The following is a 12,606-nucleotide window of genomic DNA, read 5'->3' on the forward strand; positions in this document are numbered from 1 at the left end:
TTTTTTCCAATTAAAGGAGCAAAGACCAAGGTTTCATTAAAACAAAAAACAAAAAACAAACAAACAAACAAATAAACGACATGTTTTTAAAAAAAAGGTTTTAACTTCAGGCTTTACAGGTAAATTTCTAAAAAAACACTACTTTTTTTGTTTTAAATTTGAATATATTATTTATTGACTTTTCTCTTCAATTTGTGATATATAACACTTCGGTGAATAAATTATTTACTTCTTAATAAACATTTCAAAATGGGAGGCGTGAATTATTCTACCCCCTGTCTTTCCAAGCTTATAACTACTCGAAAAATGTAATTGAAGCCCTAATTTTGTTTTCAATTAAAGGAGCAAGGACCAAAGTTTCATAAAAAAAAACAAAAGAAAAAACAAACAACGTGGTTTAAAAAAAAGGTTTTAAACTTCAAACTTTACAGGTAAATTTCTAAAAAAAACACTACTTTTTTGTTTTAAATTCGAATATATTACTTATTGACCTTTTCTCTTCAATTTGTGATATATAAAACTTTTGTGAGTAAATTAATTATTTACTTTTTACTAGACACTTGAAAATGGGGGGGCGTTTGTCTAAAATATTATATTCGGTTTATTGGAAAGAGCATAAAATTTCACATTGACCCTGAAAATATCGTAAAAATAGAAAAAAAATTTGATAGATTTTTAAAGTTTAAAAATTGAAAAATATTGAGTTCGTAAAATTCATTACTGTTTTTTAAAAAATAAAAAATATTTCTATTACTTTTAAAACAACTTTAATAGTTTATTTTGGAAGTATAATCCATAAAGAAAATAAACAACCCACTTTTAAAAGAGAAATTACGAGATTTTTATATTTTATTCGCAGTTTCGTGATAAGGGTGTCAAAAATGCTGATACATCTACTAGATTGGAGTGTTTATTCGTTGCAAACGTATCCTAGGACCTATAAATGGCGACATTTCCAATGTGAGTGGTAAGCTGGACTTATGTAAAAAATAACAAAAAGATATACCAAACTGACTTTTTCGTTTAAAAATGGAATTATTTCCCTTTCGTTATTAACTTTTTTTTTAATAAATATTTTGTGTTTTATATACATAAAGTATAATTGTTGAATGTTACTGTTTTGATTATATTCGTTTGGGGGGGGGCACAATTAAAAAATTAAGAAAGATTAAAACGAAGCGAAATTTAAGTTTCCGTTCCATTTTTGCAACAACCGTAAAACAGCGCATACTCAGCAAATTTTATCGTAATTTATAAGCATAATATTGAACCACTAAATCAACATTTTATTTTTTTTTTTTTTTTGCATAATTAATGATGGAAGTATTTTTCTGTTTATTTTCTGAACATCTTTAAAAGAAATAATTTGTACATTCTCTTGAAAAAAGAATCAAACTTTTCTCTACTTTCACATGTGTTCCATTTTAACAAACTGAGCCACAGCAACGCGTGGCCGGGTACAGCTAGTATATATATATATATATATATATATATATATATATATATATATATATAGCAATTAAGCTACATAGGGTCTTCCGCGTTTCATCTTTGTAAGGAATTGTTAGGCTAAAATGCATTTTAACCTAGCGATTCTCTATGAAAATAAAACGCAGAAGACTTTGTGTAGATTAATTGCTGTATATATTCATAATTTTCTACGTAGTTCTACTTACATATTGAGCACTGTGGAAGTAAATATATAACATTATAATTCTTTATAACATTTTATTATCTGAAATAATCCGTCTCTCTCTCTCTCTCTCTCTCTCTCTCTCTCTCTCTCTCTCTCTCTCTCTCTCTGTATAAACTACAAGATGGCCGTCTTCAAATCCAACATCCACAAATGCTTGGCATAAACTGTCCTCACATGTGTTCAAATTTTGTCCATTCTATTCATCATTTTCAATCCTCCCATAATATTCTTCATCCATCAATTGCATTAACCCTCATCCTCGAGTTGCTTTTAGCTTTGATAATTAGTAAATATAAAAAAAAAGATTAAATGAATAAGCATTCAGAAGAACCCGCCTAAGAACCGGTATTCCTCTAGTTCATTTACAAGGAACACAATAAGATTTCGATTATTTGGTTCATTCGGATCACTGTTCTTATCTCGATTGTTGTTCTCACCGCGTTTCGGATGATGTAACCTCCGGCTTTCTTCAGATTTATCCTGCCGAACTCTTTCTTTCAAATTCAGAAATCTACACAGAATTTCAAACAAAACTCTTTCTTTAATCCACGAGCGAAACAAGTTTTCATTTCGTCAGCCATGATTGGGTAGATGTCTTAAGTAATTCGTAATTGTATTCTTAGTGTCGTCTGCACTGAAGATTAACCTTCAACCTCCAGAAGACAGTCACTTGAAACTGATTATTACTCAGCACTTCATCCGTTAGACCATGGGTCTTTGTCTAAGCTTACATCAACCGAAACGTTGTTAAAAATAACACTCAAGATGAGAACAGTAGTCCGATGAATTGTTACTCAGAACGGATCATTATTTAGTACCTTTATCCGTTGCGCCACGTGTCTTTGCGTTTGGATAAATAACACTTCAAATGAGAACAGTAGTCCGAATAATCCAAATAATACAAATCAATCCTCATCTCAAAAATTCAGAAACAAAATGGAATTTGATTTGTTGTTTATTTTTGTTTCAGAATTTGATTTTAAAATGACGTACTTTCAGCAAAAGAATCTGTTCCTTCCTTTTTTTCATTTTTTACTTGTGAGATAATTTTTCATTAACAGTCTTTATCAAAATTGTTTGCTTTGATTTTTTTTGTACCCTTTCTTACTTTCTTTCTTTATTTTACTTAGTTTTTTTTTTTATTCTTGTTTTTTATTTTCTTGGTTCTTATTTGCTTCAGATTGCATTTCAATTAAGTTTTTAATTAAACATTAATTACATTTCAGGGATTCGCGTTTGCGTCGAGATACTGTTTTAATTTACATAAAATTACCCACTAAATGTTTATATATATATATATATATATATATATATATATATATATATATATATATATATATATATATATATATATATATATATATATATATATATATGTATGTATATATATGTATATATATGTATATATGTGTATATTTTCAAATTGAATATTAAACGAAAAGTGCAAAAGAAATAAATTGAAATTAAAAGAAGAATTGGAAAGATATGAAACATCGAGGAACTTTAAACAGCAAAAATCGATATACGTATATATCTATACTAATATATGCGAGGTATGCATCTTTCTGATTGTGTGCGTGTGTTGGTATATTTGTTTTTCCGCTATGAAGAATTTTACAAAAGCGGCAATACTAGATGCACTGAAAATGGAAACGTATATTTACGATTAAATTGTCGTCGCGCGATAGCGCCAGGACACAAAATGTTTTCTACTGCTTCTGCCTAATCTAATACGTTCTTTCGCTTTGCAATGACATAATATAGATGAAGAGAGAGAGAGAGAGAGAGAGAGAGAGAGAGAGAGAGAGAGAGAGGGGAGAGAAGGGGAGAAAGAGAGAGGGAGAGAGAGAGGAAGCGGGAGAGAGAGGGAAAGAGAGAGAGGGAGGGAGAGGGAGAGAAGGGGAGAAAGAGAGAGGGAGAGAGAGAGGAAGCGGGAGAGAGAGAGGGAGAGAGAGAGAAAGTGGAGAGAGAGGGAGAGAGAGAGAGTGAGAGAGAGAAAGGGAGAGGTAGAGAGGGGGAGAGAGAGGGAGAGAGAGAGTGAGCGGGAGAGGTAGAGAGGGGGGAGAGAGAGAGGGAGAGAGAGAGGGATAGAGAGGGAGAGAGAGCGAGAGAAAGAGAGATAGAGAGATAGAGAGAGAGAGAGAGAGAGAGAGAGAGAGAGAGAGAAAGAAAGAAAGTGACATATATACCAATAGAGAATGAAAAAAATCTACATTATACTGAAACTGTGTCTGCTTGTTATGATGTTTGTCACGTTCATTCATAACATATTTTAATATCTAATAAAACAGATAGGGCGTTAGAAATTTATTTCATTAGCGCCCTGGAGGCCTCCTTACTTTTATTTAGTGCTTTCAGTAACTCTCTGTGTTATTTGTTCTCACAGCTTACTTGAAAAATATTTTCTCTTCCAGGCAAGAGGCGGTTAGAAACTTGTTTTTTTAGTAATGCCCTAGATGCTTCTTTAATCTTAATTAGTGCTTCAGTAGCGCTCTGGAGGCCACCCGAAATTTTTTTCCACTGATAACTTAAAAAATATTGTTTTTTAAAGATTTAGAAACTCGGTTTCAGTAGTACTTTAGGGGGGGGGGGTCTTCATAATTTTATCTAATGCTCTGGAGGCCTACTGTGATTTCATTTTTTTTTCACTGTTCACTTATGAAATTGTTTTTGTTTTATTACTTATATATTGATTGAAAGCCGTAGCTAAACAAGTGAAATCATTATTACGTACTTACGTGGTATGTCGAAATTAGTATGAATTCCAAAAATTATGGAAAATGATTTTCATTTTTTCAATGCTCACTTATGAAATTGTTTATGGTTTATTCATTATATTTTGACATTTTGCTTTAAAGTGGTAGATAAACTTGGTTTTAAAACAAATGAAAGATAAATGATGATAAATTTTAACAATTGAATAATAAATTCTTAGATATCTCACTAAACCTTAATTCTGAAACTTACGACTCTTACCATGAGCCAAACCTTACACTTTTTTCATGATCACAAGTTCTTGAATCACCCTCATTCAATTATTAAATCCATAATACCATTAATCTCTATTAGAATCTCAAGCTCTCGGCCGACAAATATAAGATAAAATACAACCATAAGAATCAAGAAACTCGCCTTTTACCCTCAATAATTACGCATAATATGTCTCGAACTAAAAACATCGTCAGACTAAATATAATAGCAATAATAACTTCAATCTCCCTCCATCAACAATCGCACCAACCCTCTAACAATAATATAACTAGCCATAGAAAAAGAATGAGGAGAAAAATAATATTTGTTTCATCAAATACTTCTGCATGCAAAATCCGATCCCACATTTTGCTAATTCCTACCCTCTGATGAGAAGGAAAGTATTGCTTCGAAACTCCGCGGATTAAGGACTATCCATTTATCTAGTGTTTCCTTTTCAGATTAAATATGTTTTTAACTCATTTCAAAGTGTTTTTTTAACATATTCTATTAACTGTTTGCTCATATATATATATATATATATATATATATATATATATATATATATATATATATATAGCAATTAAGTTACATAGGGTCTTCCGCGTTTCATCCTTGTAGGTAATCGTTAGGCTAAAATGCATTTTAACCTAGCGATTCTCTATGAAAATAAAATGCAGAAAACTTTGTGTAGATTAATTGCTATATATATTCATAATTTTCTACGTAGAGAAATGTAAAAACTAATATCTCCAATGAGTTTTTCAATATTGTTGAAAAATCATTTAAATATCTGCATAGATACAGCACGTTACTTAATAAAAGCTCCATCAAGATATCGTATTCTGCAATTCTTAGCTTAGGCAAAACAACTATAGCATCTAATAACAATAAAATTAAAGATGTCCAGACAAAAAAAACCAGCGAATTCCCTTTTGGCAATAACTACATATAGATGTGATTTGTTCATGTACTGTAACAGAGATAGCAACTAAATCCCTCTAAATAAGCACTACGTAATTTTCCCAACTGCAAATCTTCCGACAATCAAATATTAATGAACGTATACACCTTTCTCTACCAATAGACTTGCTAAATAACAACACTAACCATATGAATAATGATGGGTTCTTTTGCCAGACAATTGCATAATAATAGCATTGACAATCCGACCCACGACGATATTCCTAATAATTTATCCAGCAACAGTAACCAGGTTGCACTCAAAACATACACATACGTTGAATCCACTTCCACTTTAATAAAGCTAAGAATCTCCAACCACATATCATCTCTATATAAATAAAATGAACTCATTTTTTCCCGTGGGATTTTGACCTTAATAGGATAAAAAATCAAGATATTTCATGCAAATACATTATGCACAAACGGCAGAACAATATCTGAGGTTTGTTATAGGCTTATTAGTTCTCAAATTCCTCGATAATCTTAGATTTCTATACTTTTTCTGCTGAGAAGTCACGGCCAAAATCGGTTAAGATCAAGGGAAGTGGTAAAATATTTTCTCTCTTAAAAATTCCTCCCCCCCTGCCACCACTTAACACCGTTTGGAGATCGTTCACAAGGAACAGTTGAGAAGAGAACACCGGTTTGGCTTCGTAGTTCTATCATGTGAAGTGATTCAAAATCACTAAACTAAGCTGCAGTGCTCTGTGGCGTAGTGGTTAGGGTGCTGGGCAATTCACATTATATTTTCACGTTCGCGCCGACCTACCATAGTGGTTTCATTTTTTTTTTTTCCTAAACAACTGGAATGGACTTTTCTTGGTGGCTGAACTGTTAACGTTGCAGATGTTTTTTTTTTTTTTTTTTCACACTTTATTTTCCTACTTTTACTCATGACTCCGGGTTTGATCCTTCCTACTTACCTACCATAACATTTTTTAAAACTCCCCCCACTTCCCGGAAACAAACACTCGGGCAACGCCGGGTACCTCCGCTAGTCATTTAATAATATAAACGCAAATAGTAACCTTCTTTAACGGCTCTTATAATAAAACAGATCTAAGAATATCCTTTTCTCAATTGATTGGAATATTATCAATACATCTAAATCATATAAACCTGCCTCTAAAGTTTGTAACGCATGCTTTTCGGATGCAGTTAAGGTAATAACGTCTCCTCAATGCAAGAATATAATTAATACCAAAAGCGAGTTGATTTTCCAATGCAAGCATGAGGCAAAATCCAAATATAGCAATTTTGAAATCACTTAGCCTCCATTCAAATGTATTAACTTCCTAATATTTTAATGGGGTTTTAAATAGGTTATATATAATTACTACCTTTGTGCATCTTTCTAGACTTTCCCAAATGCCTTTAAGTCTTTAATCTTTCTCCTTATAACTCCTAATCACATAGCATGAGCATTTTTGTCATTATTATTACTGTGATTTTTACTAGTAGTGGTACTAATGGCAATGGTACTATTACATTTATATCTCATTATAAGTATTTTATTATTTATTTTACTATTATCTTTATTTCATTTAAATGCTTAATTAATTATTTAATCATTTAAATTAATTATTTTCTATTATTAAAAGTGTTATTACCTTTACCATTATAATAGTTATTAGCACTATCACTAATATATATATATATATATATATATATATATATATATATATATATAGTTGGGGGATTCTCATTAGAGGAGTAGATGAGAAGTATAAGGCTTCGAAATAACTTGGTATAAAGACTCCCCTCTATCCCCCAACTAAATGTATGTATATCCTTATTAAATAAATGACTCATTCTATGAGACTTTTAATTAAAAGTCTCATACTCCTCCCCCACTTACCGACATTTAACCTTTGGTTAAAGGTCGGTAAATCATGTTTAACGGTACATACAGAAGACATATAATTACAATGATTGATTATACAGTTCAGTTTTGTATGTGTCCATAGAAAAAAAAAATCAAATGTTCATCCTAACATGTACACATGATCTACTCGGAACCTGCGTATCTAATAGCCCGATATATACATTCAGCAATCACCATTTGTGTGTAATCGAATTATTCAAGGATAATAAAAAGGGAATAGGGCAGCATTGTCAAATAGAAGTCCTCCTAGATGTAATGCTGCCAAAAGTTATTAGGATAACAGATGGGGCATGGGCGATAGCAGCGAAAGATGAGTTGGAACTATCTCAGGTATGTACCGGAAAACCTCCAAAAACAATAAAAATATCTCCTCCGTTGACCACTCTGCAGGTGCCATTGGGCTGTGGGGTCTATGGCGGCGCTATAACCCTTCCTCCCTATTACCAAGCCGAGGAAAAATTTGAGACCAGCGACTCTTTTTTACCATTGATGAATATCACACTTACTAGTAGATTAAGCCTATGGGAACCTCTAATAAAAGGATTTCCAAACATAACCCCGCAAGCAATCCCTAATGTCGTAAGTCCTCTAAAGAAAATAAATTTAAGGGAATTAATACATAAACTCGATGCACTTAGAGAGGAAAATTCCCTAACAGAAAGTGAACAAGTAGGTAGTTCTACCTGGTTAATTTTGGTAATAGCCATCATCTTATTAATTGTATCAGTTTTGTTAACATCAAGCCTGATAGTACGCCATTGTTTAAGTAAGCTTAAGAGAAATGAACCAACTAAACTGCACAAGAATGTTGGGAGCTCAGGAACGGTTGTCACTGATCAACAGCAGAGACTGGAACAACAAATCGAACTTGAACCAATAGGTGACATACAAACTCCACAGACCACAAATATCCCGAAAGAAGCCGTGCAATTACCATCGGTGGAGATACTTTCAGTGTAATGATCTGAATTACTTGGAACAATCGATTAAAAAATCTTTACAAATGCATTAAAAAAAAAAATAAAAAAATAAAAAATTTCCTACAACTGCATGAAAAAAAAAATGAAGGACTCTGCAATGAACATTTATTATTATTGTTGTTGTCATTATTATCATTATATTAAAAAAAAAAAAGAGATAATAATTCTAAAAAAAAAAAAAAAGAAAAAAGAAAACATTTTTTGTAATATTTTAAAATGTCAAAAAAAAGGGGGGGTGAAGAAAAAAAAGATGGGGTTGTTTGTTAGGATGAACATTTGATTTTTTTTTTCTATGGACACATACAAAACCGAACTGTATAATCAATCATTGTAATTATATGTCTTCTGTATGTACCGTTAAACATGATTTACCGACCTTTAACCAAAGGTTAAATGTCGGTAAGTGGGGGAGGAGTATGACACTTTTAATTAAGTGTCAAAAGGTTGACTGGCAAAGTTAATTAAACAATAATTAATTAAATTATAATATTAATTGTTTTATTGAACAGTATGAAATTTGTTAAGGTAGCCAATATTTTTTAAGAACCAAGTGTAATAAACTGTCATTGAGTGCAAAGAGATGGCGACCTTAGCTAGAACAGGATTTGACCTATAAATCTGTCAATAAAACAAAAATCATCTGTAGGTGTATTGACCTTTCAAAATTATAAACAAATTATATAAGTAAAATTAATTCGGTTTGGAAGTCCGACATTTTAAGTGCAAAGAAATTGGGAATGACAGATAAAACAAAAACAAAGTGCAGACGTTTGCACCTGCTGAAAAATCATAATTTATCAAATTATAAACAATAAATATATTTTTAAGTTGGCAATCATTTTTGGGTCGGCCTAACTTGGAATTGAGTACAAGCTTGGCATAAGGACTGGGCGGCTATACATTATTCATCAACTAATCACAGAATTGCTCCGTATAGCCCCTCCCAATGATTGCAACTAATTGGCCGATTATCTAAAACCAATCAAAGGCTAACCCGAGTGATTGTTACGACGATAGCTATTAGTCGGCAATCCCCATTGGCTGGCCAATCAGACACTGATTGTTCAAGTATTCGGGCCAATAAATAGAGGATACCCAAAGCGAAAAATCGAGTTGGTTCATTTTTTTGCCGCCGCTTAAAGAACCAAATCCGTTGCCATTCTTCATCAACGCTGCTTAATTGCAGTCAAGAGTTTCTAAGAAAACTTTATTCCGCCAGTCAACCACAATCACTCCCATTGCGTGGTGTTTGAAGATTGTGTTAATAAACGTTGTTATTGTTTATAACAAACGCTTTCAGACATTTTTCTTTGATTGCTTGGCAACTTTTCTTCCCTCCAGCAACAAATTCAACCTTCGTCGACTGGGCCATACTCATCTCTTCTTTCTACGGATCTTAAAGCAACGTGGGCGTGGAAGGAAACAGAGAAAGACCAGTCAACGTATGTGATAATCACGAAACCATCGGCCAACTCGGGTTCGTGAAGATATCGTACCACAATTCTATATTTTTCAATATATAGTTTTTGTGACTTCATTTTCCACTCCTATTGTCTCATATATATATATATATATATATATATATATATATATATATATATATATATATATATATATATATATATATATATATATATCTGTGTGTGTGTGTGTGTGTGTGTGTCTGTGTGCTATGCCACCCTTTTTAGAATTTCGAATTACTTTTTTCCGCTTCTGAAATGGAATAGGATCAAACATTTCATTACATCAAAAATATATTCTAGTATTTGTACTGATTTTTTTTCTAATATCATTCATCCAGAGGAAGCCTCTAAATAAAGATGAAACGTTGATGAACACATAACTCGCTTAGTTCCTTTTTTTATGTCTCTATTTCCTCCGAATACTATTTCCATTATTCTAACCATGTATATGTATATATATATATATATATATATATATATATATATATATATTACAAGGGAGTCACCACTTATCAAGTTCCGAAAGTCACTCAAGGATAAAGGTTAATGAATATAAGGTGGTAATTTAGTAATTTTTAATGGTATAGATTGGGTAAAATTTGGATTATGTAAGGGGACTGCTCAACAATAATTTGTTTACATTAAACTTGAGGGCTAACTTATTGTAATTAGCTGGGAAGTAGGCCAATGGAACAGTGTTACACAGGCAGACAGTTCTAGGAAAGGACATTTGTTCATGGAATATGCATTTAGATTCAAGCACAGATAGAGAGCGGAGGAAATTCTTGATGAGTGGATGTAGCTAGTCGAGTGTTTTTAGAGAAAGTTTGGCAAGGGGGAATCGTAGATTGAAGCTCAGACGAGTACTTGCCATAAAAATAACGAGATAGGATAGGGCATGCCGAGCAGCTCCTGACAAAATATGCCAACAGTACTCCATATATATATATATATATATATATATATATATATATATATATATATATATATATATATTAGCAGTTCAGTCCGACTTTTCTCTGGCCCTATGTTCTATTGATAACTTGCCCTACGTGTGAATACACTTTATGTAAGATTTCAAATGTTTAGACCAAAATTTGTCTGAGTAATTTCGTAGAGACCGCAGAGGTCAATTTTTTTAAAACTTTGACCCCAATTTTGACCACTTAACATTTATTATTTTGGTCTCAAATCAAAATAAAAAGTTTTACCCATGTCCAAGTTACCTACATCTAAAATTTCAAGTCTTTAGACCCAAAATTGGTGGAGGAATTTGGTAAAATCTACAAAGGTCAACTCTTTCAACTTTGACCTTTTGGCAGCCAAATTTCCACCCCAAAACTGATTAAAATGCTTGCCGCATGTCTGAATATCCGTTATGTATAAATTTCAAGTGTTTAGACTCAAAATTGGCTGAGTAGTTTGCTAGACACCGCAAAGGTTAAATCTTTTGAACTTTGACCCCTTGGTGGCTCAAATTTTCGACCCAAACCGATTAAAAAGCTTGCTCTATTTCTGAATACCCTTTATGTAAAATTTCAAATGTTTAGACCAGAAATTGGCTGAGTAATTTGTTAGAAACCGTAAAGGTCAAATGTTTGAAACTTTGATCCTTTAACAGTTATTGTTTTGGGCTCAAATTAATTAAAAAGTTTGATCCATGTCCAAGTAACCTACATTTAAAATTTCAATTGTTTAGACCCAAAATTAATGGAGGAGTTTGGTAGAGTTTTCAAAGGTCAAATCGTTGAACTTTGACCCCTTGACAGCCAAATTTCTGACCGAAAACCTATTAAAACGATTTTCTCAAATCTCAATACCCCTTATGTCAAATCTCGAGTCTCTAGACCGAAAATTTACAGAGTTATTTGGTAGGGAAATGCACACACACACACACACACACACACACACACACACACACACACACACACACACAGAGTCACTTTCACATTTACATATATATATATATATATATATATATATATATATATATATATATATATATATAATGTTAAAATCTCCTCATATGCTCCTAGAATAGTAATTTCAAAATTATGAGGGTTTGTATTGAAGCATAAAACGATGTTGTTGTCTTTTTATGTTTAATACTTTATATTTCAAGCGGTCCTCCGCTCTTGATTACAAAAATATTGTAAATAAATATATGCTAGAAGGTCGCCTGGCATTGTCCAATCGTAAAATACGCTTAAATATGATATTTTATTTTTTAAACTACCTGACAAATATATGCGATGAATCAAGTGCAAGAGAGATTCAAACAATTGCACTTAAAGGGACGCTTAGAATCTTAAAAAGACCTCTAGGTTGGAATGTATGTGATAGTAGGTAAATGTTTGGCATTCGGGAGGATGAACAAAATAATAAGAAAATTACAAAGAAACAGATACCCATTTTATTTATCTAGTTAATATAACTTTGCGGCCTTTGTTTCAAACTTTGCTTAATGTCTTCCAATCCCCCCACTAGCAGTATCAGAAATTTCGTGAAAATAGTGAATTCCACCCCATCTTTCCAAGCTTATAACTCCTCGAAAAATGTAATTCAAGCCCTAATTTTTTTTTAAATTAAAGGAGCAAGGACCAAGGTTTCATTAAAAAAAAAAAAAATAAAAAAAAACAATGTGTT

General features: G+C 32.1%; 1 protein-coding gene across 1 annotated transcript in view; it reads right to left on the minus strand.

Moving 5' to 3' along the window:
• Window positions 1-7,496, minus strand: part of LOC145243054 (protocadherin beta-7-like) — a 62,102-nt gene extending 54,606 nt beyond the window's left edge. The window contains exon 1 of the mRNA XM_080106160.1: window positions 7,491-7,496. Coding sequence (XP_079962286.1) covers window positions 7,491-7,496 — 6 coding nt within the window. The remainder of the gene's footprint in view (window positions 1-7,490) is intronic.
• Window positions 7,497-12,606: the final 5,110 nt, after the last annotated feature.

This window comes from Euprymna scolopes, chromosome 21, assembly GCF_053919585.1.
Source record: "Euprymna scolopes isolate OS-2025 chromosome 21, ASM5391958v1, whole genome shotgun sequence".
Lineage (NCBI taxonomy): Eukaryota > Metazoa > Mollusca > Cephalopoda > Sepiida > Sepiolidae > Euprymna > Euprymna scolopes.